Source organism: Botryllus schlosseri, chromosome 15, assembly GCF_051294905.1.
Source record: "Botryllus schlosseri isolate E-star chromosome 15, Bs_hap1, whole genome shotgun sequence".
NCBI lineage: Eukaryota > Metazoa > Chordata > Ascidiacea > Stolidobranchia > Styelidae > Botryllus > Botryllus schlosseri.
The window spans coordinates 18553193-18579446 of NC_137250.1; the positions used below are offsets into that span (position 1 = coordinate 18553193).

Genomic DNA, 26254 nt, shown 5'->3' on the forward strand with positions numbered 1-26254 from the left:
CTTTATTCGCGTTTTTTTCGACTACGACCTACGGACAAATAAATAAGCTATAGTCGACGTGGCCAAAGTGGGCACTGACGCTACTCAACTGTAAGTAGCGATTTCGAAACGGTCTGACAGTATAATAGTAGCTTGAAACGTAGTTTGAGACCACGCGCCCCATACCCGATGTTGTTCATATCATATTGATATCGCTTATACCTTGTATCATTTCACTTTATGCAACTGGTCGCGAGTACTTTACTTTCTCTCTCTGTGGATGCCTCTCCGACATGATCTCAACTTTTAGGCCAAGATGAGCGTTTCATAAATTGACTTCCCTAAGTTGGTTCGATTTGTTCACAAACTTTCCGCTTCAAAGCAACCCTTGAGCTATTGAAAAGTGATAAACGTAGGACTACGTAGAATATATCTGATTTTGTCAATCCGTCGCTAACGAGTGTAGTCGTGCCACAAATGAGGTCAGTTTCCAAACAATTTCGTGTGATTTTACAAGTTAGGTGCTGCGACAAGAGATTAATTACGAAATTACAAAGGCTTGCTAGTAACCTAATCTACTGATTGCAGTGTTGGGATCAAGTCACTACCTTCGAGTCACGAGTCATTTCGAGTCATCGCAGATTTTGACTCGAGTCAAGTCAAGTCAATCGATTTTCGAAGAAGACTCGAGTCAAGTCAAGTCACTCGATTTTTGGAGGTGACTCGAGTCAAGTCACAATTCAAGTCAGGTTGCCTTTTCGAAGTATGAGGCATGATTACGTCATTGCATTTTGCTAGCTGTCTGAAATACAGATTGCGTGGTCATTGATTCTGAACCGTTGAACGAATATAGAGTTAAATATACAAGCAAGAAGGCGCTATATCGCTCACATATACATAGAAATGCTGAACCACGGAAGTAATTACATAGCCTCAATTTAGTTACCAGCCAAAATAGAGTCTACAGAAACGAAGTAATAAGATGCAATGCATTACCAATTTACAAATTGATATGATACTATTCGAGTCTGCGCCTATGGTTGATGACTATATTAACTATATTCGAATTCAATTTCAACGAAACAAGAGGTTTAGCTAAGGTATAAGAACAGAGAACAGAATTATACATTTTGCTATTGAATTACTCTACTATACTAGTTTACGACAGCGTAAGATGTATGCTTTGATCACTTCATTTGTGGTCAATTTATTTGTGAGAGAACAATGAAGTTTCAGTAAAACGCACGATCATTGAATGATTGGTCGCTTTGACGGGTTACACCAGCGTTTCGCGAACAATCCGACCATATGCAAGATAGAGTGATTTTATCGACATCGATTGCTTGATGATTTCAAGTCGAAATACAAGCAATTTCTTCTAAATCAATACTAGCCAGTCTTCAGGATTACCGGACCACGACCTAACATCGACCTCGCCCTCCGCCACATGCCACCCCATTTTGTCGCTTGCGTCTTATATTCTCTGCATTACTTTTCATTCAGTGTGCATGCCTCTTATTTACTTCGCCTAGGCCAAGGTGGGTGTCTGATCCTAATGGCTACTCCAAGTTGTTTCGACACCCTCCTATCTTTTCATTGTATCGCAGTCTTGTGATGTTTTGAAACGATGAAAATATTAATAAACCTGACTGACTGACTTGAAATTGACTCGTGAATTTTGCTTCGAGTCACGAGTCAATCCGTTTTTCTGATACGCCGAGTCAAGTCAAGTCATTTTAGCAAGTGACTCGAGTCAAGTCATACAAAAAAGGTGACTCGAGTCAAGTCATGACTGGAGTCATCCCAACACTGACTGATTGTGACTGCCCGACTTCCATGTTACTTTGAAATTGACATCCTGGATTCGACCAGGCTATGAAGATAGCAAACATAAACGGCTGAATCCGATATGTAAAGAACTTGAGATACAGCCCTCAAACTCCTTGGCAGTGTCGACAAGGACATAGAACTGAGACTATCACATGAGCCCAGAACAGCTGTATTGTGCGTCCATGATTTACCACCACTGTATCCCACATTTCCGACACGATCATGCACATTGAAACTGACATCAGGAACTTTTCATATCACCATCGAGTAAAAGCAACGAAATGAGATACGACACAACTTTTACATTCAAACTGTTTCCCAGCATTCGGTATCTCTGCTTCCTGGTCACAAAATCCGGAAAGGTGAAGCTATCGGGAAAGCACATCAGGTTGGCCACTTCCCGTGGGGTGAAGTACCTCAGATCATAGTCATTCGCATTTCTGGCGGATTTATTCTCAGAGTGGTTTGGTGGCGCCTTCAATATCAAGGCGGAACCGGTGCCTTCAGCATATTGTGTGTAGGATTTAGTGAAGCAGGTTGATATCTTGGACTCCTGCGGTACGATATCCATAACATTGATGTATCGAGACTTCACTTTGTCTGGGACCTTGTAGTCCTGCAAAAAAAATAGAATGGTTTCGACTTTTTTAGTTTTGTACTTTTTAGACTTGAAGTAGAAAGTAGTTTTGGGTAATGTTTGTATCACTTTTACGAGTGAAATTGTCAAAACAATTTACCGAAATTTCAGGGTGTGGAATCTATCTCGCCAAATTTCACATCACCATCCCGAGTTGAAGTCGATGCCAACCGCTCACTGTCGCATCTATCTTAAATTGCTCAACAGCATCAAGTCTATCGTAGCATGTTTCATAGAAAAGTCATGCATTATTGATTTTGCAGCACACGGAAAGTCCCAGTATCACCATCACTGGATTATATGGAATTGGAGGTTTAATTGAGCGAGTTAGTCCACTAAACTATAGGCTACCTCAGGCACATCTTTTTCCAGAAATTCCGATATCGGATGCGAAATGCAGGTTTCTTGAACGCGTACCCTGAAAATTAAAACGTTGAAAAACGACTACGTAACCTAATCATGATTATCATAAAATCAGTCATAAGACATCTTTTCTACTTGCTATTTGTGAGTGTTTAAACGTACTGGTCATCCATCTTTGGACATTTGGCTTTGATCGCTTCCTCTGTATCTTCTCTATTGCAATTTTGTTTATCAGTCAGACTAAGCGGTAACGTTGTCCATAGTTCTTCATCGTTTCTGGATACAAGATGGTGAAACTTGCTTTTTTTCGCGAGCATGAAATACCTGAAAATAATACCAGATTTTGATTTTCATCGCCAGGTTTCAGAAGTTGTGTGAAATAGATTATCAGAGTTGCATATTTGCGGGGGAGTTAGCGTAATGCAGTTAAGTAACTGCTACCCAGGCGGCCCGGGTTCGATTCCGTGTCGATAGGTTTATCTGGGCTCCTCTTCCCATGCGTCGCTGTTTTTACGGCGACAAAAAGCCTACAAAAAGACCTGATGAAAACACGCACTCACAATGAATAAAAAGGGCAAGAAAGAGCCACGGAATAGAGATTAACATCGAATAAGAACTGTGACATTGGGCACTAGGTCAAAGTAGATGCCAGTTTAAGAGACCGCGACTGACTGTTCGGCATCCTCCTCCTATGTGTTCATTACATCGCATTGCGTCTTATCGCATTGTACATTGTGTGTGTCTTGATCAGAAGAAAGTATAATTTGACGATTATTTATTATTATAATGCCAGATAAAAGTAATACCTCAACATCCTTATTATGCAATATACCTTAATCTTGAATTTGGAATACCAAGATGTTTCGGCGACAGAAGAAATTCTGTTTTGTGATATCCACAGACGTCCAACGTTTTACACAGCTCCTCGTGGGCCATTGATTTTTCGAAACCTTTCACGTTTTCGAGTAGGAGATACTCTGGCCCCTTTTGCAGTTTTGGAAGAATTGAGAGAAAATGCATGAATGACCTGCAGACAGAAGTAGAATGATAGTCACAGTCACAATACCGAAAATAATAAATCACATACCATACTTGGTTCTCTTATCGTTGATGTCCTTCTGAAGACCAATTCTTGTGAACGGTTGGCATGGAGGACTCATCAGAACCATATTAAATCCGAAATTGTCCAATTCTTTTACGCTAGCAAAATACAAATTTGGAATTACAAAATGACGACTACAAGAAGTGGAATAGAAAGGTGAAAAGCATTGATAAAGTAGAAATATTGTTATTAAATTGCAATTTTGGCATTAGATTTTAGAAAAACAACGATTAGTTTGATATTTAAAACACATCCGAGGTCAAGTTCATGTGAAGGCGAATCCAGAGTTGTAATGACTCGAGTTACGATTTTTAGGTGACCCGACTTGACTCGTGTCAATTTTTGTATTGACTCGACTTGTGCTCGAGTCATAGTGCATGACTCGAACCAAGTCTTATGACTCGAGACTAGGACTGCCAAGACAGACATTTCATTGTAACTTCAAAGAATAGTAAAGTCACCGCATTATTGGTATTTCGTCTATTAGTACTGATACTTGGAAAATACTTACTCAAGAGGTTTTGTTTTTATACTACTTCAACTTCTACTTGACAAATTACATTTTTTAGGCAAAATTACATACTTTTTACTTACCGTACTTGAAAATGGCTACTTCTACTTGTGCTTGGTCAAAAATTTATGTTACTTCTACTTCTGTTTGAGAACAACGATGACTTCATTATCCACCCCAGGCTGTTTAGAGTAAAATCTCAGCTTTCAGGTCCAAATTCAGTAATTATATTCAGCCTACTGCACTAATATAATAGCAACCTTTAGATTTGGTGCCGAGCTAAGACATGCAGGGCCAGTTTAAAATCGTTGAAAGTGGTACCTGATTCCCTCGATACCCTTGTTCTTGACCTTGACATTTGGAAAGTTATGGGCGTAAACCTGGGTGACATGATCGTTGATATCCACTGCAGCAACTACCTTCGCAGCCGGGCAACAGTCGCGAAGTGCAAAATGCATGCCACCTATCCCGCTGTACAGTTCCAGAGCACGTATATCATCCATAACTTATGGTAGGTATCAGCACTGAAACATATCAAATAATATGCTCAGTCGGTTCCAAGACCCCGAAAACGTTAAATGTCAGCAGAAATTATTAGGATTGACAAATGGTATTTGTGGATCATTGGACAGGTCCCAATTTTACAGCCTACAACTCATGACATCGGACACTTTTCAATTACAGTCAATGGCAAAGGGGGTGAACGAATAATCCTACAGCAGAATCTTCACTTAATTTGGACACTGATAAATCAGACAACCACTTTATTCTATCACAATGCTCGGGAACTGAACAAAAGTAAAATTTGCGTGTGAAAAATACTGTTAATTTGGACACATATTCGCAATTCCTGTCGTTAGGTGATGAATTAGTAAACATCATTTCATTCAGAGCATGTGTATCCATGAGTCGGTGTATATGCCACAAAAACATCAAGGACAGAAATAGATCATGTCTTATTCCGAATTAGGCGGATTCGACTGTATTTGCAGTAGCTTAATAAATGGGAAACATCACACAACACTCTTGATAATAATTGCTATTGCGACAATTGATAAAATGTGATTGTAAACTCATATGAGACAGATTCGATCACTTATTTCAAACCAGATTAATTAGTCAGCAATAACAAAATATCACAAATAATATCTCCATGTTGAAATGCAGGTATAAATAGAAAGTGCGGTGAAATTCAAGGATTATTCGTCAGCTTTTGACAAAAACCTTGATATTTAACGAACAATTTTCACATGCTAAAATCACATAAGACAAATTTGTAGTTATAAAAGTTGCGTCCAAAGTGTAATAACCACCGCAGCGGCATTGATGGGTGTATTCACATATTTCCGAGGTCTCATCAGTTTGAGTGTCCATATCACCCAAAATAATTTCCTCGTATATCAATAATTGTTCCTCCAGTCGCAATCGTTCAATCTGCTCATCATACATCTGTCTAGTAGTTTCATTACTCAGTATTCTCCAAGCATTTTGCAAATCAAGGTATTTCTTCTTGTCAGTATCACCGTACGATGGATTTTTGTCTGGATGTAATAATTTGATCATGGCTTGGAATTTTTGCTTGATTTCCAAGTATGTGCTGCTTTTGTTCACACCAAGAATATCATAATAGGTCTCAGCGAGTTCCTCATACATTATATCGGCCAAGTCTGCATGTTGTTTGACTAAGTGGTTTGCAGCCCAGATACAGCTATTGATTTAGAACCAGAAAGCTAAGGTTCCTGAATCTATAATCTAATAAGTATCCTCATGATTAACAAACAGCATATTACCATGTAATCTTACAACGTTATAAGTCAAAATGGCTGTTCAACATCCTAAAAAATCAAGCAGCATTTTACATAGCATATATGTTCATCACTTCGAAAATTTCATTGATGTATCCAATCAAATTGTCATTAAAGTGAATGATTAGGGCATGACGAATTTCATAATTATTATTTAGACTGCAAAAACGCCATCAGTAACATGAAGCCGCTGGCAAATAGGAACGGTCACCCAGAATTGCATTGTCTAACGCAGTTGTTGTGCTTTTGTGCACGGCTCATGTAGCGAGAGAGGAAAAAAATTTAGACTACCGATCGAGTGTTTGGTAAAGCCGACGGACAGATTTGGTTATCTTTTATCAATCATACGTTAACTCCATGATATATTACATGTACATTGTAAAAGGGCCATAAGTGGAAGTTCAGCGTACAAACATATGCAATGGACAGCTCATAGCGATCGAATTTAACACTTTTCGTAACGTACCAACGCACGTAGACGTCTTGCGATCAGTGTACAGCCGACGAACCGTTACGCTAGTGCGAAAGCTCTTGCATGTCGAGGTCGACGGACTAGAGGCGACAAACATGTCTGCCTTTTTCTCTCCGCACAGACACGTGAGTTGTCTGGCGACATCGTTGACATACGGCTTAGCGCAGCCATAGGAAAGTCGCCATGGATAATTTGGCGGTTGCTGCTTCTGCTACTACTACTACTGTTGTCGTATCTACAAGTGGTCACAAGCCATCAACTCTACATAAGGCGAATCGTTATTCCATGTACTGGACGCTAGAGAAGGAAATTCTGCTCATAAAATACTTCGAACAGCACCGCTACCTTTGGGATACGAATCACATTCTGTTTCACAAAAGAGAACCACGTATACAGAGCTTCGCGGAATTAGTGCACCTACTCGGCATCGACGAGGGCACGATCAGGCAACGATGGTCGTCAATGAGATCTCAGTTTTGCCGTGAGGAGAGAAAAGTGTCGCTTTGCCCCACAGTGAGTACGCAAGTGTGAAATTTACTAGAACATGCGATGACAATAACGCCGTTACATTATAAATACGATACTGGCTAGAGAAATACAAATAGCTATTATTATAATCAGGTTACGCATTGACGAAGCAGGAGAGAGAATTGTTTATTTGTAATCCTCAAAACGCGAAAAAAAACGAAGTAAAAATGACGGTTGTCGGTGAGGTACGCTTTTCATTACGCTAGGTGCTCGCTAGAATATAAACACATAATTATTCAATGATGTGTCAGGAAGCGATAAAATATACAGCTGCAACAACAGCCCACCGTAATTGTGTATTAACTTAACATGAGGTATATGCAATATCACCAATCATTGTATCCTAGAGCTTAATATCTGATCATGAGAGTAGTAGCTCTTATAAGCGGTGGTAAAGATAGTTGCTTCAACATGATGCATGTTGTCGCTGAGGGCCATACAATTGTAGCATTGGCTAATCTTTACCCATGTGACGAAGAAAAGGATGAAATCGACAGTTACATGTACCAAACCGTTGGTCATGAAGCTATCAACTTATATTCGGAAGCAATGGATGTTCCTATTTTTCGACGCAAGATCACGGGACACGCAAAATCTCAAAGTCTTGATTACAAGGCGACTGTAGAGGATGAAGTCGAAGACCTCTACGAGCTACTGCGCGGAATAAAAGACGAAATGAAGTATGACGCAATTTCTTGTGGTGCAATATTGTCAGATTATCAAAGAATCAGAGTGGAGAATGTTTGTCAAAGACTGGGGCTCAAATGCTTAGCGTATCTGTGGCAACGCGATCAGAGAGAATTGCTGAACGAAATGATCGCTTGTGGCGTGGCGGCTATTTTGATCAAGACTGCCGCGTACGGACTCTATCCGAAGAAGCATTTGGGTAAATCTCTCTCGGAAATGTCCGACACGCTGGATATTTTGAACGAAAAGTATGGCAGTCATATTTGTGGCGAAGGAGGGGAGTTTGAAACGTTCACTCTGGACTGTCCGTTGTTCAAGAAAAAACTGGTGGTTGATGAGAGTCGAGTTATCATTCATTCGGACGACCATTTCGCGACAGTTGGATATCTGAAGTTGGTGAAAATGCATCTTGGGGACAAGTGTGTGGAAGCGAAAGGTTTGGAAAATCTGCCTATATTGACTTCCGCGAAATGGGCTGAGAGATATAGCATGGATTTGAGAGGAATCGATATAGATAGTATTTCTTTGCCCGAAACTCTTCCTGCTCGTGTCAAGTCGATTGTAGCTTGTAAACCTGATATCTACATATTCCATGGACAAAACTTTTTAACCGTCACAAATATGTATGGCGTTGTTGAAAATACAAAGACTCCAGAAAGGATCGAACAAGCGACACGTCAGGTCTTAGATTCATTACGAAATACCCTTCTTCACAATGAGCATGCTTTGGAGGATGTGTGCTACGTCCAAATCTATGTCAATAGCATGGAGGATTATGGATTTATTAACAAAGCATATTGCGAGTTCTTCTATCAAAATCCCCCAGCTCGTGCATGCATTGGGTGTATCAACAATTCTCAGTTGAACATGGAAAATGTCATTTTTCAGATGACTGCCATATCGTGTAAGAATCGTGGGTCTGCGTATCGTAAAGCACTTCATGTGCAAAGCATTTCCCATTGGGCACCTCCCAACATAGGTCCATTCAGCCAGTGTTATTCTGTTGATGACATACTCTTTATTTCGGGTACCGTTGCGCTTATCCCTGGTGGCATGACATTGATGAAGGGCGGAGCTAAGGTTGAAGCAAATGTTGCTTTGGACCATGTCAATAAGACAATGTCTGTTATTGCTGCTCCATCCTATGCTTACATTGTACAATCTGTATGCTATGTTACAGATTTGAGCTGTATACAATATACAATCGCAGCATGGAAACGCCAGAGCAATATTTTAGACGATTCATTGATGCCTGTCTGTCTTATAGTCGATCAATTGCCAAAATCTGCAAATGTAGAATGGCAAGCGATTGGTTTTAAAAGTTCGGAAGAGCCGCAAAAGCGTTTCAGGTTATACTCATTTACAGACAGTGATATGCTCGTCGATGTAACTGAAGGTTCGGTTACAGCTGAAGGGATGAAGATGGGTTCTTACATTGCATCAGTAAGCCAAGGAACGCCGGGAAGTGAATATGATATTACCAAATACTTGTGTTCTCTTCATGGTAGTCTGGTGGCATGGATGACAAAGCAAGGACTAAAATCAATCCATATGGTGCAGTCTTTCTTGTTTACTGCGGTTACGAATGTTGATCCTGTTTTTTTGCACAAGTCTTGGAGAACTATATCGGATATACCGATTACGCCAGTTAATACACGAGGGGCTTTTGTGCATTCGGCAATGAAGCCATTTGTGATTATGTGTTGCTTTCGCGTTAATTCCGAAAGTGCTACTGATTCACGGTGATGTAAAAAGCCATGGGCTGACTGAATGCTCCAATTCAATGGTAGGTTAAGGGTAACTCCACAAATTGCTGAGAATGATGACCCAGTAATGTGTTATGATGTCACAGGCCCCTGTGTTGAGTAAGAGTACTTTCAGGCGAATCATGCTCTTCTTTGCAGTTACTGTATCTATAAAGGGCTTGGTTAGTAGTCTACCCAGCTAGGAACGCAATGACTACTTTGTAGATTCCAATTTTGACTTGATGATAATAATGCTGATGTCAATTGTAGATTGAAATTTTTTGATCAGTCAAGACTGTATTCTTGTGTGATACAATCATATGGTGCACCACTTTTTATTGGATTGTGCGGATTATTGCCAAGCTCAATGTTATAGTTCTTCACAGGTTTTCTATGTAGGATGCATTCACGTTAATGATCCAGGCGCATTGTAGATTTGGAAGTTGATGATAATCGAACAAAAATATTTTGCAGTACGTCCCAACATGGGATCACTACACAGCACTGCAATTTTTGCGGAAACCATATGAAGAAGGGCATGTGAGCTTACACCTCATGGTGCGTATACTATGCATTGTGCTTTTCGGTATACCGTACATTGCGTACTTCTTGCGTGGACTTGTAGGGACCTGATGGTGAGATCATTAATGGAGAAGTTATGCCTGATGATGCAGACAGTAAGCACGGCGACCAAGACCAATCTTCGTCGAAGTCTAACACCGGGTTCGACTGGAACGGTCTGGTCCGACAAATAGAACAGCACAGAGATGCGGACAAGATAGACACAGAGTCGGAAAGTACGGAGATTGCAGCACCATCGGATTTACGGTAAGTGGTACGGGCCACATTTGTTTGTGAATACATTCAAATAGGCATTTGTTAATGGACACCAGTATGATAATAGCCCTAATTTTTATTAATATAGGCTATATGCCGCAAAATCGTGGATCATTAAGGGAACATGATGAGGTCTGGTTGACCATTGATGTAGAGAGAAATTCCGAATCCTGCATCGATCCTGTCCCATCTCGTCGGTCATTCTCATTTTTATAGTTTTGACTCGAGTCAAGTCGAGTCATTTTCAATTCACCACCGAGTCCAAGCCATCGAGGAGCAGAGGTTCGAGTCCGAGTCATTGTGTTGACTGCTCAGTTTCCAGTTAAAGTCTTGTTAAACCCACTCTTAAAACTCTGTTTGGTGATATCGAATAGTTCGCTTTTGTAATATACTAATTTTCCTTGCTCTTAACAGTTTCTGGTCGCATCTTCAAATACCAGTACCAATAGACGTAATCCCAATAGGGTGGTTACTTTACTGTTCTTCAAAATTACAATGAAATGTCGGTCTTAGCCGTCTGAGTCTCGAGTCATATGACTTGGTTCGAGTCCTGCACAATGACTCGATTCCAAGTCAAGTCAATACACAGATTGACTCGAGTCGAATCGTGTCATTTCCGTATTTTGAGATAATGACTCGTGTCAAGTCGAGTCACGACTCGAGTCATTACAACCCTGGGTAAACCGTACGTGAAAGGCGGTCATGGATTGCTACCATAACTTGTCTTTGTCTTGTGTACTTTTGGAAAAGTTACAGCGAACAGCAAGTGCCATACGTGCTGGATTTTGCAGAGGTTTAGGGATATTTCCATGGAACTGGCCCAAATTTTGATATCTCAATGTTTAACAGCAACAATGATATCAACCGAAGACGATACATTTTAAAATGCCAAAGGTGGTCAGAGTAGTACTCCAGTTAATGTAGCGTCTTAAACTAAAGTACAAGTAAAAAGTATTCTGTGACTAGTTTTGCAGAAAAGAAATGTGAAAACTGTTTAGCAGAACTGCAGAAGTAGTCTCTCTCATATCATAATCACAAAATACTCTGAAAAAGTGGAAGTGCCTCCCTACTGACCCTTTCTATGAAAAGCGTAGGGCCGTGCACCGATCTCTTATATAGGGGGCCTGCAGGGTTATCGTTGCCACGGGTCCCTAACAAAGGACAGCGAACGACATTGAGTAGCCTAAGTGCAAAATTCATGAAGCTTTTTCACGGGCCTATTCTGCAAGCTGTTGTCACCTGTAGTGAGCACCGGAAAAACGCACAGTATTTAAGACGTCATCCTTAAAAATGAGGAGCAATCTTATATACAAGGACAATAAAGTTATAAGACGTGCTCTTCAAGATAAGAACAAATCCTTTCAAGTCCAATGTAGTTTTCATTAGACATTGCCCTTCAAAATAAGGACGGTATTTCACCCCCTGATACATATCAGCCGAGGTATTGATTTCAACTTTGTTCTCTAGCGTCGAATCTGAATTTTCGCAATACGCCCAATCGCAACCGCCCACGCCCAGCCAGCTGGTACGCAAGCACCGCACGCCGCGGCAGCGACGCTATACGCCGGGCTACAACAAAAAATACCAGGAGATCGCCAACGTAGCCTCGGCCTCCATCAATCATCAGTCTGCGTTTGTGCCGCACGTGCCGGAGCCCCCGCGGATGCCGTCGGAGAACGAGTCCTTCACGCAGTACATTGCCAACGTATTGGAGAGGTTTCCGTCGTCCAAGCAGAGACGGTGCCGGAACGAAATACTCTGCATTCTGCTGCAGTACGACAGTCGAGATGACGACGAGAACGATTACACGAACGATAGGAAATGATCTGACCCAGCTGTCGCGTATGCACATAATGCGCACCGATGCTGCACCGTTACAGAACTGGTGCCAACTACCTCTACAATATGTTTTCAGTGTTGCTTTGCTCAGTCGTACATGTTTCGTATGCTGCGACTGCGATACGACAAATCGAGGTTTACAACCTTTCACAGTGGAAGATAGTATAGGAACTAAAGTTCTTGTTGCTCTTGGTGGCAAGGGCACTAAATTTCAGTACTAAAAATATAACCTCTCTCACTACTTCACTCGAATTGTCCCCACCCGTACTGGTAATGTACGTATATGCATGTCATGGCGAAGATATATAGCCGCGATTGATGCAAACTCCCAATTGTAAGTATTCTGCACAGCGTTTGGGTTTTGCCATAATCTTCAGCACCGCGCACATGAAATTGGCTGGCGATTTGGTTTATACTGGCTACTCGCTGCTTCAAATACATGGGGTGGATTGTATTTTATGTAGACAATTAACTTTATTTGTTCATCTGACGAATCGAGCTTTATGAAGCGATCCCATTGAAACAAAGACCATTCAGCAATGTGGCAAAGTAAAACAATGAAGTTAATACACTGCCCAGCTGTTCATCTGTTTCTTCACGCTTGTTGTGTGTTTATCATGTTTACAGACACTCTGGCATTTTGTACTTGCTCTAGTATTGTGATTGCAGTTACGGATGGTGCTGTTCGGTGTTCATTCGGCTCAGCTCTTTCCCCGTTTTTATCAACACTTTCTTTGTTTTGGTGTGCGATTTTATTGGAATTATATTATTGTATGATCCTAAATATATGAGAATATTACTTCAGCAGCGTGTTGACCCGATTGTGTCACCAGACACGAACTATTGCATGGGCTGGGCCTTTTGACCATAGGGAAAAATCATCGGAGTCAACATTCCGGAAACAGCCCCAATATTTTCGTCAATTTCCAAGTTACTGGCGTTCAGATGTAGCCATTCCTATCTGCGAGCGGTTGAGCACAGTGTTTCTTGGGTTATTACGAGCCCGACAGCAGGTGACAAGGTTTGCTGCCCGATCACAACACTGGTCTACGGTCCACGGTTTCAGGCATCGGCAGTCTCAAAAAATTCAATCAGACTTTCCAGCTCGTAGTTATCGAGGGCTTCCAACAGTTGCGGAACCTTCTGCTTGATGTTGACGCCCTTGAATTTGAACTTATCGATGAAAAGGTCTGTTATCATACCTAAACAAAAGAACGATTTTCAGCAACGGTTCTCAGTCAATGAAGTTTCTATTGGCAGTACCGTAAAGTCTCTCTAGATGGGCTGGTTGCTTTTTGAATTCTTCCTTCAATTTGCTTTCGCCGGCTAATATCATTTGATACTCTTCCGTGAGAAAGTCCGATCCACCCTCGTGAACTTCTAGTTCCTAAATTTAGCGCGATAAATATGTGAGATATGCCATGCAGTAAAAGTGACAGTTAGCACAAATTGATTACACAGAAATGAACAAAATATACAGTGATATAATACACGGTAAACAGGGACGAGGCAACAAAGTAAGACATGATAATGAAGTACAACTTATCATTCGATGCAATCTTAGTATTGTGTCAGGTGCCACCAATAGCTTGCTAACTTCAACTATGTCATGAGAAATTTGATCTGGTTTACACGACCGCAATGGTATAACGAGCTAGCGTACCTTCAACGCATCGATTAATTGAACTTTCTTTGCCAGCATGAGTTGATGTTCCAATTTCGGATGGATGACGTGCAACGTGTGCGGTATCGACATGGGATTGAAATCGTAGTTGATATTCAATTTTATCTTTCGGTCGGTCGCTTCTTTCGTTAAAACGTCTTTCAGAATCGATATCGTGGAGATGTTATCAGATCGAAATATCCCTTCACCCTTTCTGCAAATCCCAAAATAACAGATACCTGTGTATGTGACATAGAGAAACTCCATGCATAGCAATCGGTACAAATAGAGTGTGGAACTGAATAACTACACCATCTGATGCATGATTATACAGCTAAATATTATCATAGTAAGTCACATGCTATTCATCTGAACATGAAAAATGTCTCTTACACGGAGGATCAGTAAATATCAATGTTTCTTATTCTCCGTTTTGATCATTCAACATGAATATTAGGTATTTTATATATCCACATTTTATCCAGAATTGAGTCAGATTCAACCTGCGAATTAATGTATTGGCAATTATATTACACAGGTTTTAGCATCAAAAGATGAGAAGGAAAAAAATGACATTCTGTTAACCGTTAAGACACAAAATTCAACTTACCGATAAGAGCATTCGAGAACGGTATCCAGGAAAGTGTTGATAAAAGTGAATGTGACAGTGTCTTCGGTGGGTGTGCGTTCCGGCACGTCAGGCAAACTTGATCCGATCCACGAATGCATCTCGGCCAAACTGAACGGTCCAGACAGCTTCAGTACGTTCATAGGCCTGGGAAAGAAGTGCGTTTCTTAGAATACAGCCCAGCGATTGGTGTTCATAAACTTTTGAAAGACACTTAGTGGAGAGGAGGCAAAGATGAGACGAAGACATGGGGGAAAGTTGAGACACGGGTATCGGAGGACTTTTCCATTGAAAGCCTCGCAATATTCTAAATTTACTGTTCACAGCACACATAATAGATTATTCATCTAGTAGTTGACCGCATGCGACAGTACATGACAAAATAACGACGAAACTCTCATTTTTGCGAGATCCCATGGATAATTTGTTTTCGATGTCATTTAAATTTGTATATGATGTACAATTCCCTTCTAAAGTGAATCATTCATGATGTCGCTAGCTGGTTCATCACTTGGGATGAATTGGTGGTGTAATGAAGAAGAAGTGCTTGGTGTGTCATCTTGAACATAGTGTGTCTCATCTTACCCTCACCTGGGTGAAAGGATTTTTGAGGGCCGAGAAATCCGGGAGTATGTTGTTCAATATAACTAAAAACGAATGTACGAATAGTACAGATCACTGGCTTTCCATCGGTACCACAATTAATGCTCAGAAGGCATTATTATTTGAGTGGCGTTGAAATATCAAAAAAGTGTCCCATCTTTGCCTCCTCTCCCCTAGGTAGTCGATCTCTGAGATTTTAACATATACAATAACAATTTCGAAAAAGCAGGGGTATCTAGAATTATGTCTACTACATCTAGATATCCTGGAGGGATAGTGTCAGAAAATTATTCTGCAGTGCAAGTGTTGACTTTTAGACAATCCCTCAAGTAAAGGTAGAGCATAAGTTAAGGAACACATGGAGTATGACATACAGTAGTACTTAACAACACTAGGACTTCCACGCACGCATAGAAGGAATATAAGTATTCCTTTTCACTTACAATTTCTATTCAAACAGACTTCCAGGTAACTTATGGTCAAATTATTCGTTCATATACCTTGCTCAAATAATGAGATCTTATGATATTGAATGACACTTTCAAGTCAAATCAATACCAGTCGATGACTACTTAGACTTTATACCTGCTACTTACCTACCCATATTATACAAAGTTACAATTTACAAGTTACTGCAAAACATACCGATTATCATCCACAAAATGATTTCTTTGATGCAGCGACAACGGTTTGATGGTGAATTCTTTCACGACGCAAGTTTTCGGCTTGATAATAGGCGTAACATATATTCTTAATATCCCGTACTGACCTTCGATGGAGCGTACCTTGAGCTGAAGGAAAGGAGATCAGAAAAGGATGAAAATCTGGATGATCAGTAATCGTGAAATAAATGACCGATCATCGTCATTGAATTAATCTGGGGGGATATTTATACTGGTAGGTGATCACCATTGCCATGGTCTGTAGATCAGACGATGGTCACTATTATGAATTGTCACATTGTAACATTGTATCATTATTGAATTTTTTTGCCTTGACTGAAATCTTCACTCTGGCCACGCCGATTGTGATCAGGATCGCGGAGTTGGAGTTAAATTCGACTACTTTAAAATCCGACCAAATGCGCTCAAACGTGACTAAAAAGTGCCATAGCAGTTACAGAAGTCATCAAGTTTTTCACGTAGGCAAACATTCACAAACTTAATTTCTACCTGCCAGTTCATTTTTTTAATCAGAAAAAGGAGTCAGGGTAGGTATATTGAAAATTTCTGGAGCCGGTGGTAAAGCGAACTCACTACACATATGCTTGACTATGATGACCTTTCTGATCATTGACTTCGCACAGTTGGGTAAAAAAAAATACTACTTGGCCCAGAGCACAAAGTAATTTCACGCATATCTGATACCACGTGCCATTGTAATGCAATTTCAACCCGGAAAGTCCCGGAATAAACCAACACTCACTTCTAAGCGAGTAGTACCAGGTTGGCACCGGTACGTTGCCAGCATGAAATTCGAAGAGTTAACGTCAGAGACCCGATTTCCGCCTCCTCGGCCCGGCGTACACGGCGTGTACGAGACCACGGCAGAATTTTTGTCCCCGTCCAGTATGTCAATCGGGACATCGCTCTGAAAAACAAATACTTGAATCGCAACTACTGTTTCAAACCGGGTAATCTCCAGGGTTGCAAGCAAGTCACAAGGCTCCAAGTCAGAGGTCAATCTTAATGTTATAGTTTTGACTCGAGCCAAGTCGAGTCATTTTCAAGTCCCCACCGAGTCAAGTCCAATTCGGTCGAGTCTGAGTCATAGTGTTTTGACTCGAGTCCGAGTCCAAGTCATTGTGCCCACTGTTCTGTTTTGAGTTCAATGCGGTTCTACCCACCTTTCCAACTCTGCTCGAGTGATATAGAATGGCTCGCATTCATAATATCGTAATTTTTCTCAGTCCTAACAGCTTCTGGCCGTCTTCCAAGTATCAGGACTGACAGACGAAACACCACTAATGTGGTGACGTCACTATTCTTCAAAGTTACAATAAAATGTCTGTCTTGGCCGTCCTAGTCTCGAGTTACGCACAATGACTCGAGTACAACCCGAGTCAAGTCAAGTCACCAAAAAAAGTAGATTTAGTCGAGGGGTCGCATACTTTAAGCAGTTAATCAGAGGCTTCTACTTACAAGATTGCAAAGTGCATCTTAGCGACCAACGCTAAATAACAGTTGACACTACAAATTCGTGAAATTTTTTAACTAAATCCACATACAAAGTTAATGTAAATATACCCCGAAACCACTTTCTACTATGTGTAAGAAGTAGTCTAAAAACAACTCCACTTGAGCAAGTACTTGAGTACCCCAAAAAGTAGGTAAGTAGCTATCATACAAAGTCCGATACCACAATAATACCTGAAGAATAACATGATCGATCGCGCACTGTAGTTCCACGCTTAGATTGTAACTTGCGTCGTGCGGAGAGAGGATAAACTTGTCGTTGACGTTGACGGTAGCCGCACGGCTCAACATGGGCTGAAACAATTACCGAAAATCAAATATTGTTTGAAACAGAGAGTGTTTGGACGTTATGTACCGTAGCATTTTTTCCTGACGCAGACGACACGCGTTGATGATATTTCTTTCTCTCAGTTTCCACTCGCTTCTGCAGGTCAACTACTTCAGACCTGGTGGTAGAAATCGATATGAACAAACATTGAGCACTCAGACTGTTGATGACAACATACAATCTTGAAGAGATTGCGTTGCAAGACTAATCATCTTCTTGATTTTTTGAGTCAAGTTATCATTTACACTTCGACAATCTAAGTCAGCGGTTCTAAACCTGGATTCGATCGAGACAGTCTCAGGCGTTCCGAAGAGGCAAAGTTGAGGTCAACATGGAACGACAAGTAGGTTGCACAAATGATATGACAGTTGCATTTAACAATTTCAATTCATGCAATCAGTATTGTCTCAAGCATCCGGTCAAAATCGTCCGGACTCATTGCCACCACACAATGGAGCCCAAGAGTCAATGCCTAATTGTTTCATGTACAATCCTCATCTTTGACAATTTTATGCAGGTTCCAGTGACCTGACTAGACTACAATTTAGTGTGCAGCCTTTCTTAGGCAACCTATCAATTGTAATCACCACAACAGTGTAATTTGAAAAAAGAGATTTTTGGAATAGCCGTGACCTCATATTGCCGCGGTACGTCGATATTACCTCAAACCGCCAATTTTCTTGGCAGATTCTTCGTCTTGGTCAGCGCCAGACCCGGTTACATTTTGCGAACCCACTTTCTTTGTTGGAGCTTCGGTGGTGAGCCCGATCACCCATCCGGAATAGGTCACCGCTACAATTTCGTCATAACCAAACGCTCCTATCGCCCCACCTTGGATCGCAGTCACACTTTCGTTCAAAGACTGAATACAAAAATTTGGGGTTGCTTCAACCGTTGTAGTTAATTACCACAGATTCATTCCCCCAGTCCGGGCAATAACTAGTAATAAACTGTCTGTACTTTTTGCATGCAGTTCTGTGTAAACTTTCTTGCCGGTTTGCCAACTGACAAAATAGCGTAATGGTTAAGCGGCCGGCTTCTTGATCGGTAGGTCGTGGGTTCGATTCCCGGCCGGGTCAGACCAAAGACCTGATTAGTAACACTGGTATCCATGGCTTCCCTGCTTGGCGCTCATGCATTACTGGGATGGCATGGAGGGGTGGTGCATGACTTAGAAAGCCGTAAAGGCTATATCTGCACTTCCGTGTCCAGCGGCATATGCACATCATGCACTCATGGTATGCATATGCGCAGATCGTGTGTATGTGTATCATGAGTCGGTGTATATGTCGCAAAAACATCAAGGACAAAAATAAACTACGTCCTTTCCTTTCAAATACATTACCGTACATTTTTATATCTCAATTGCAAATTGCAAGCTGCTAGACGCTTGTACATAAATTATAAAAAGGAAACATCAAATTTTACATTGAGTAGGAACATATTTTTCTATATTGTATTGTAATATGTATAATATAATGTGCTCTACTTTTAACTCGACGTATGTCACAATGCTACAATTGTTGCACCAAACTGTATTAAGGGACCCTAAAACTTATTTAAGGCCTGTAATGTGTGAGAGTGAAAAAGACTCTTTAACCAAAATCCGTTAAATTTCGAGAGTACAATTTAGCAATATTTAGCGGGATAACAGAGCAGCATAGTCGCAATTCCGTCAAAGGAGATCGCATAATCGAAACTAAGGACTTCGACTTGCAGAAATGTCAACAGAACCACCCCCAACCACGTGCAACATGTGTAATACCATAAAAGTAGTAGCAAATTATTAAATTATTAATGAAATAGAAGTGTAGGCCTACCTATTAAGCAAATGTGCAAATGTGTACCTATTAAGCTACCATAGAGAATACAACGCCAGTTCTTCACCACATAAAGGTAATTTATTATTTTTTCCGCCAAGCCTCTTGCATTTCACTTTGTTACAGTGCTGTGGGTTGATTACGGCTTCACAAAAACGTTAATTCCACTAAGAAGCATAGCTTGGTACTAGGTGTCTTGTATGCTGCAACACAACCAATCGAGGTTTCAAGACATCCACGGTGGAAAATAGTATCGGAACTACAATTGTCATTGAATCGTTGTGATAATTCAAGATACACATATGACAAGCTATTCGTGTTTGTATTTTGAGCACGCCTTCACTTTGATTCGTTACCATTGCAATTTATATCCATAAAATGAAAATAAAGCTCAAAAAATCCATTCTCACTTGTCTATATCTCAAAACCGGGTCTTCATCAATGACGTAGCTGTAGACTTCAACCCAGCCGTCGTCGCGTCCAACCAGCAAATCCGGACTTCCGTCCCCGGTCATGTCGTGATGAGCCAAGCAGGAGACGCCCCCGCTGCCCTTTTCGTTCGGTATCTCCCAGATATGCTGTGGTTCCTCCCTGTGCAGACGACTTTAACAGTCAAGGGTGTGCTCCGGTGAAATAGTTCAAATCAGTCACACACAGGTTTGGCCTTCATGCAATACATAATACATGACTGTTTTCAGACTAAGTCCATACTTAACGAATTTGAAGACAAATTTTCTTAGGACACGAAAAATGACTTGACTCGAGTCTATTTGAGTACTGACTCGACATGTACTCGAGTCATTGCACAATACTCGACCACATCATATGACTTGAGACTCGGACGGCCGAGACAGGCATTTCATTGTAACTTCGAAGAACAGTAAGGTTACCGCACTATTCGTATTTCGTCTATCAATACCGGTACTTAAAATAATGAGGCAAAAACTGTTAAGAGTGAGGAAATTAGTAAATTATGGCATTCAATATCACCCAAGCAGAGATGTAAATAAGTGGGTTGAACATGACCTGAACTCGAAACTGAACAGTGACTCGAGCTCTGCTCCACGACTTGGACTAGGTGGTAGATTAGGAAAGGAAAGGAAGTAGTTTATTTTTGTCCTTGATGTTTTTGCGGCATATACACCGACTCATGATACACATACACACGATCTGTGCATATGCATACCATGAGCGCATGATGTGCATATGCTGCTGGACAAGGAAGTGCAGATATAGCCTTTACGGCTTTCTAAGACATGCACCACCCCTCCATGCTATCCCAGTAATGCATGAGCGCCAAGCAGGGAAGTCATGGATACCAGTGTTACTAATCAGGTCTTTGGTCTGACCCGGCCGGGGATCGAACCCATGGCCTACCGATCAAGAAGCCGGACGCTTCACCATAACGTTATCTTGTCAGTCAAAGCCATACAAGTGAGATTGACTCGTGTCTCTTGTGACTTGGTTACAACCCTGCCTTTACGTGTGAAATTGCTAAAACAGCTAGGCGAAATAGCCCTGGTATCAAAGTAACTGAAAAATTGCATCATATATAGAAATGTTCCCAAATAATACACATATTGAAATTTCAATCACCGTAGTGCAATAAACAACAATTGGTGCATATGTGCGCATTGCTCTACGCTACAATCAGTCATTGCATATTCACAAATACAGCTTCTGCTCAAAAATGCAGATTTAGTTCTAAATCTCTATCATGCATGCCTTTGTATATATCAAATTAGAGGTATCTTAATTGCAAGTAATCACGGCAGGCTGCACAATTTTTTCAACACATGAATGATATACGAAGAAAAAAAAAACGTTTCACACTTACTTTCCAATTCTAACGAGACCTATCCGGCCGTCTCTTGTGCCGTACACAATTTCATTTCCCTCTTCGCCGCCGTCACCTTGAAAATACGCAACGCAAAGAGGGATTCCCGCTACCTCAACCTCATAATTCAGCTCCGTGCCCTAAAACACAAACATCATTGCTTGTAATATAACGGCATCTAGGGAGAAAAGCCGCATAACACCGAGTCATTCAAAATAGTGAGTCATTGTTAGGTCAGTTTATATGGGTTTAGAGGTCAGGTTAGCTTATGTTACTGCTATGGATTGGGTTAAGTTAGGGTTCAGGCTAGTTTGTGCTAGGGATAGGTGTAAGGGTTAGCTGGGTTATTTTGAATACCGTGCTATCATATCACCCACTATCTTGTATGCCGTGGCAATATCGACTACCTGAGTGTACTCAAATCATTGTGCCCAGATCTTAAAATGACATTCAATATTTTGAATGCCTTCCAGTGACACTCACTGTTTTGAACGGGGTCGAATTAATGTGGCACCAACAACAAAATTATTCACTCACATCTAGAACTCTCAAAATTCCGTCGTTGCAAGCCAGAATTGGCGTGAATTCATCTCCTTCTCGGCGCTTGGCAGGAATGGTGATAATATCATGTATCTTATCCTTGCATAGATAATATCCCTTGTCGATACAGTCAGAAAAATGATTGTAGGTGTATTCGCTTGAAATCAACAGTTCGCTACCGCTGACATGCCTGTAAACGAAAGCCATCGTAGGATCCAGAATTGAAATCGTGTTGAAAACAAGTTCCTCACGCACATGCAGTTGACGCTCTCGGCAATATTTGTGTCGAAAGATAGAAATTTTTTGCCTTTGCGCGTGAATCCTTGCACAACCGATCCGGACGCTGCGAATATTTTGTCCTGCGGTGTGCCGAGCGCGCCACCCAAGTCCAAGTAGTTGACTGGTTCCCCGGGCAGGGTTTTGAATATATTCTGAAAGAGATGATAGGCTTGGAAAAATCAGTTGGAATTACGCCAGGTGAGGATTTGGATTTCAAGCAATGAAGGAACCACATATAAAATCACAGGTAGTCCAAATTAGACGTTGGTGATACATGTACAATTGTAGGCCTACGTGTAGCCTGCAAGCAGTAGCGATTTAGAAGACATCTATGATGGCACTAGCAAGTACAACTAACTACAAGTACACTAGAATATAAAGGAATTGTAGTAAGGAGCTTGGAAAAGTAGTTTGGGATAACGAATGTAGTAGATTTCCCTGTCACCAACTAATGAGAACTGTTGAATTTCACGTTACACGTTGAAGTAAGAATTGCCAATAAAACCATTCAAGTAGTGCGAGTTTCATGCAGATATAGACATTACTAACCACAATATCTCTCTTTTTGGATCCGAAACATGTTATAACGCCGGTTTTATCCGCCACGACAACTTTCTGCAATATTCTCTTTTGCTTTTCGCTGTTCGGAAGCACTCTCAGACAATTTCTTCCAGTAACTGAGACCTAAAATGTTAAATCAGTGCGACTTCGAAAAAAGGTGCATTGCTTTGGTGTTTATAATATATTGGTCCTGTGAAATGGAGGTTTATTTACTAAAAGAGAAAAAACGTTTCTCTGGTCGGACTCTTACCAAAGTGATCTGATGATCAATGGATATAAAGTATAAAACCACCCGAGATTTATTTCACTCAATTATTTCGATGGATTCATTGTTGTTTGATTTGACTGCAATCTTCTAAGATTTCAACTCATGCTCTTAATCGTGGGTGCAGCCTGGATTTAAAAAGGGAAAGTAATCAAGCGGCATTATGGATCTATTGTGATCAGAATCACATTGAAACGTTTTAATCCAAATTACCACTGCCTCCTCCCAGCAGACTTGTGCAAACAACACAGTTAATGCTAATCCAACTTTATTATCTCCGCCCTTAATGCATTACTTACATTGTGTGCTCTGAAAAACCGGTCAAGAACCACTGATCTAGTCGCTTGCAAAATTTTTGAAAGGAATTTAGTTCTAGTTCTGGTAGCGGGTTTTGAAAAGTGAGTAGTTCTAGTTATAGATATCGTCGCACTTTTTAAAAATCCAGTAGTTCGCACAAGTCTGCCTCCCAGGATGAATAGCGGACTGGACTTTTTGGCCTCTTTGCTCATATTTTCATTCTGGCTGTGCAAATGGATGTGTTGAAACAAGCTGATTCAAGAGGTTGATTCCATTAGTAAATTTAACAAAATTCAACATAAATAATAGATTATAATATACCGTACCATTGTTACTTACCTGCGTGTAATCAACTCTGTGTAAATCCAAATCCATTTTTAATATATGTCGGATAAACTAAATCTCTAAAAGACACAAACAGTGAACAGAGTGCTTGGATGAAACAACAGCTTGGCCACAGTGAAAAGATGGCACAAAATACACAGGCTAATCGCTTTTTGAAATAAAATCGACATATTTTCTATTTCGAGGTCCATGAACAGGCAAAAAATCAATGCAAATCTGGGATTACTATATATAACAAATGAAGCCAACACTGTAGCCTAATTACTAGCAGATTTGCACGGTATCCGCTTTGAGAAATAATTTTTGTGTCCATAACTTGTGGAAGGGCGTAGATTGTGGTTCCATATGTCCCTTGTTCGTACATCAGTTTGGATTATCTTGATTTCGACAATAACATGACCATACCTGGAAGGACTACCATTTTATACACATAGGCAGTCTTGTTAACATCACTTCACCCAAAAGGGTCAACATACACTTGAAACTGAGAATATCGTAAATATTAGTTACAATATAATCATAACATCGGTCAAGGTGATAGAGTATTAAAATAGGTCAAATTGAAGCAAACACATTCAAGTCCCAAATGAATACCGACGTAGCCTGTTTGAAATTCAATTTTATTGAACAGTGTTCTGCAAATGTAGTGCATGTAGTGCGTATTCAATATATATTACAGTGATAAGAGGTTTTGCACCCTATTATTAGAGGCTGATCAAGCAGATAAGTCTATAAGGAGTACTGACGATGCTTTTGTTATTATAAAGCTGTGTTACCTTTAGGTTATCATGGCCAAAACGTTAGAAGCAGGTGTTCAAGGCTAAAGATGTGGGCATGTGGAGAGTCAAGATTAGATTTGTCTCCAATTACAGAAAAAACATTGTGAGTGCTCGCCATAAACATGATTTACAATTGAATAGTATATTCATATTGAAATGAACCCGAATATTTTCAGCTGACACTTGTCAGGGTTAATCGTAAGCAACTGGTCGAGAATTGGAAAAAACATTGTTTATCAAAATATTCGGGTTCATTTCAACATGAATATACTATTCCATTGTATATTGAAGTTCTGAAGCTCCAAGAAGCTCTATAATATTTTTATCAGGCCCACAACAGTCAATTATACCAAAAACCGTAAAAATCATGCTTGCTGCTTTTCAGACTGAGTCTTCATTTTTTGATGCTGCAAGCCGCGCAGTCGTCTGATATCCGCACCGTACTGCTGCTCTCTCAGCAATTGCTTTTTCTGCTCTTCCAACTCCATTTTGTGGTTGTTGAGCACTTGACTCCTGCGGATGAGCTCCATCAGTTCCGCCCGCAACCGTTTATTCTCTGTTTTAATACTGGTCGTGTGCTCGTTCAGGCATTGTACGGCTTTCTTGTTAGCCTCGAGCGCGAGGGCTTCTATTTTCTCCTCGCTCTCCTGCGAGAATTCGGCTTTCTCTCGTAGGAACTTTGTTTTGAGATCACTTATCGCGTCGGAGTGCTTGCCGCGCATGTGCAAGACTTCGCGTTCAAGCTGCTTAATCTTTTTCAACTGCTCGTCGCGGAGCTCTCGGTATTCACCCAGGTCTTGAAATTCTTTCCGAGCTTTCGACAGCAGGTTTTCCTTTTCCAAAAGGATGCTTTTAAGTCTTGTCTTTTTCATCTCGTAATCGGCCAGCATCTGCGCCTTTTGCGCGTTTATATTTTCCAATTCTTTCTGGTTTTGGTCGCTTAACGATATAATCGTGGTTTGGCGCTTGTGTGTCTTCTTCGCCATGTAGGTCATGTATCCGTGGCTTTCGGTTCTGACGTGTGACGCTTCTTTTTGTAAAACATCGTTCTCTTGTCTTAGATCAGCGGCTTGATTTTTGAGTCTTTCCAAGTTGGCGTCGAGCAGTGCTAGTTCCTTTTTCAGGTATGCTTCTCTGTCGGTAGGACCGGCCGCTTCCGCGGCTTGGCTTGCGCCTGCAGCTGCGTCGTCGCCTGCGACTGATTTACCCTTCTTCTTGCCTCCTTTTTTACCTTTACCCTTGCCTTTCTTTCCCATTTCACATGTAAAAGTTAATGTAATATGTCAACGTACACTCTGAGAATCGAAATGCTTCATAAAATATCAACATCCTCGATTCATATATGCTGTTATTCTATGCAGAATATACGGTACCGTACGTTTTATCAGCATAATTTGGAACAAATTGCAAAAGTGCACTCAGTACGGCAACGCCTGAGTGGTAATGGCGTTTAATTCTTCATTTGACGAATGCAGTAAATGGTGACTGTTGATTTCTAACAGTATAATCCCTGTTAAATCCAGTTTAACCCTGTGCGATTCATTATTATCTCATATATTTACATCCTGCGAACATAACAAGTCTGCTTCATTGTCCCTTGGTTACGTTTCATGCATGAGTGAAAACTGAATTTCGTTACATCGATACTAAATAGTAATATTGCAAGCTATGTTACTATCGATTAGGTCAAGGTTTCGAGGTAATACTTATAATAAGAATTATTGTAAGCATTTATACTTTCATCTTCTCGAGACAAACATGTACAAATCGATATAATAG

The 26254-nt window shown here is 40.7% G+C and overlaps 5 protein-coding genes and 1 long non-coding RNA gene across 6 annotated transcripts in view; 3 read left to right on the plus strand and 3 right to left on the minus strand.

Annotated features, from left to right (window-relative positions):
- Positions 1–26254, plus strand: part of LOC145456779 (uncharacterized) — a 329933-nt gene that overhangs the window by 69017 nt on the left and 234662 nt on the right. The window lies entirely within an intron of this gene.
- Positions 1963–4936, minus strand: LOC145456765 (tRNA (cytosine(38)-C(5))-methyltransferase-like). The gene is made up of 6 exons (XM_080334884.1): positions 4744–4936; positions 3902–4009; positions 3642–3836; positions 2972–3133; positions 2798–2864; positions 1963–2425 (listed from the first exon to the last, which is right to left on the minus strand). Exons 1-6 carry the CDS (start codon positions 4923–4925, stop codon positions 2051–2053), a joined length of 1089 nt encoding a protein of 362 aa, XP_080191010.1. The 5' UTR covers positions 4926–4936; the 3' UTR covers positions 1963–2050.
- Positions 4947–23830, minus strand: LOC145456753 (BBSome complex member BBS7-like). Its single transcript, XM_080334871.1, has 15 exons — positions 23691–23830; positions 22778–22912; positions 22205–22380; positions 21947–22139; positions 21410–21549; positions 19983–20163; positions 18415–18614; positions 17780–17870; positions 17599–17718; positions 16655–16819; positions 15875–16020; positions 14609–14773; positions 13999–14212; positions 13599–13722; positions 4947–13537 (listed from the first exon to the last, which is right to left on the minus strand). Exons 1-15 carry the CDS (start codon positions 23724–23726, stop codon positions 13398–13400), a joined length of 2226 nt encoding a protein of 741 aa, XP_080190997.1. The 5' UTR covers positions 23727–23830; the 3' UTR covers positions 4947–13397.
- LOC145456767 (uncharacterized) lies at positions 6883–13139 on the plus strand. Its single transcript, XM_080334886.1, has 4 exons — positions 6883–7212; positions 10134–10217; positions 10285–10487; positions 11964–13139. Exons 1-4 carry the CDS (start codon positions 6883–6885, stop codon positions 12319–12321), a joined length of 975 nt encoding a protein of 324 aa, XP_080191012.1. The 3' UTR covers positions 12322–13139.
- LOC145456754 (uncharacterized) lies at positions 7591–9341 on the plus strand. The gene is made up of 2 exons (XM_080334873.1): positions 7591–9263; positions 9323–9341. Exons 1-2 carry the CDS (start codon positions 7591–7593, stop codon positions 9324–9326), a joined length of 1677 nt encoding a protein of 558 aa, XP_080190999.1. The 3' UTR covers positions 9327–9341.
- On the minus strand, positions 23755–25800 carry LOC145456768 (coiled-coil domain-containing protein 166-like). Its single transcript, XM_080334887.1, has one exon. It carries the CDS (start codon positions 25729–25731, stop codon positions 24841–24843), a length of 891 nt encoding a protein of 296 aa, XP_080191013.1. The 5' UTR covers positions 25732–25800; the 3' UTR covers positions 23755–24840.

Excerpts from the sequence above, each read along its gene's own strand:
- LOC145456765 (XM_080334884.1), bottom strand. The coding sequence starts at position 4,925 with ATGGATGATATACGTGCTCTGGAACTGTACAGCGGGATAGGTGGCATG. Across the intron at positions 3,134-3,641 it reads ATTCCAAATTCAAGATTAAG|GTATTTCATGCTCGCGAAAA; the intron begins GTATATTGCATA and ends TATTATTTTCAG. Across the intron at positions 2,426-2,797 it reads TGGAAAAAGATGTGCCTGAG|GACTACAAGGTCCCAGACAA; the intron begins GTAGCCTATAGT and ends TTTTTTTTGCAG.
- LOC145456767 (XM_080334886.1), top strand. The coding sequence starts at position 6,883 with ATGGATAATTTGGCGGTTGCTGCTTCTGCTACTACTACTACTGTTGTC. Across the intron at positions 7,213-10,133 it reads AAGTGTCGCTTTGCCCCACA|TACGTCCCAACATGGGATCA; the intron begins GTGAGTACGCAA and ends AATATTTTGCAG. Across the intron at positions 10,218-10,284 it reads ATGTGAGCTTACACCTCATG|GGACCTGATGGTGAGATCAT; the intron begins GTGCGTATACTA and ends GTGGACTTGTAG.
- LOC145456754 (XM_080334873.1), top strand. The coding sequence starts at position 7,591 with ATGAGAGTAGTAGCTCTTATAAGCGGTGGTAAAGATAGTTGCTTCAAC.
- LOC145456753 (XM_080334871.1), bottom strand. The coding sequence starts at position 23,726 with ATGGATTTGGATTTACACAGAGTTGATTACACGCAG. Across the intron at positions 20,164-21,409 it reads GGTCTCGTTAGAATTGGAAA|GGAGGAACCACAGCATATCT; the intron begins GTAAGTGTGAAA and ends TCGTCTGCACAG. Across the intron at positions 16,021-16,654 it reads CTGGTACTACTCGCTTAGAA|CTCAAGGTACGCTCCATCGA; the intron begins GTGAGTGTTGGT and ends CCTTTCCTTCAG.
- LOC145456768 (XM_080334887.1), bottom strand. The coding sequence starts at position 25,731 with ATGGGAAAGAAAGGCAAGGGTAAAGGTAAAAAAGGAGGCAAGAAGAAG.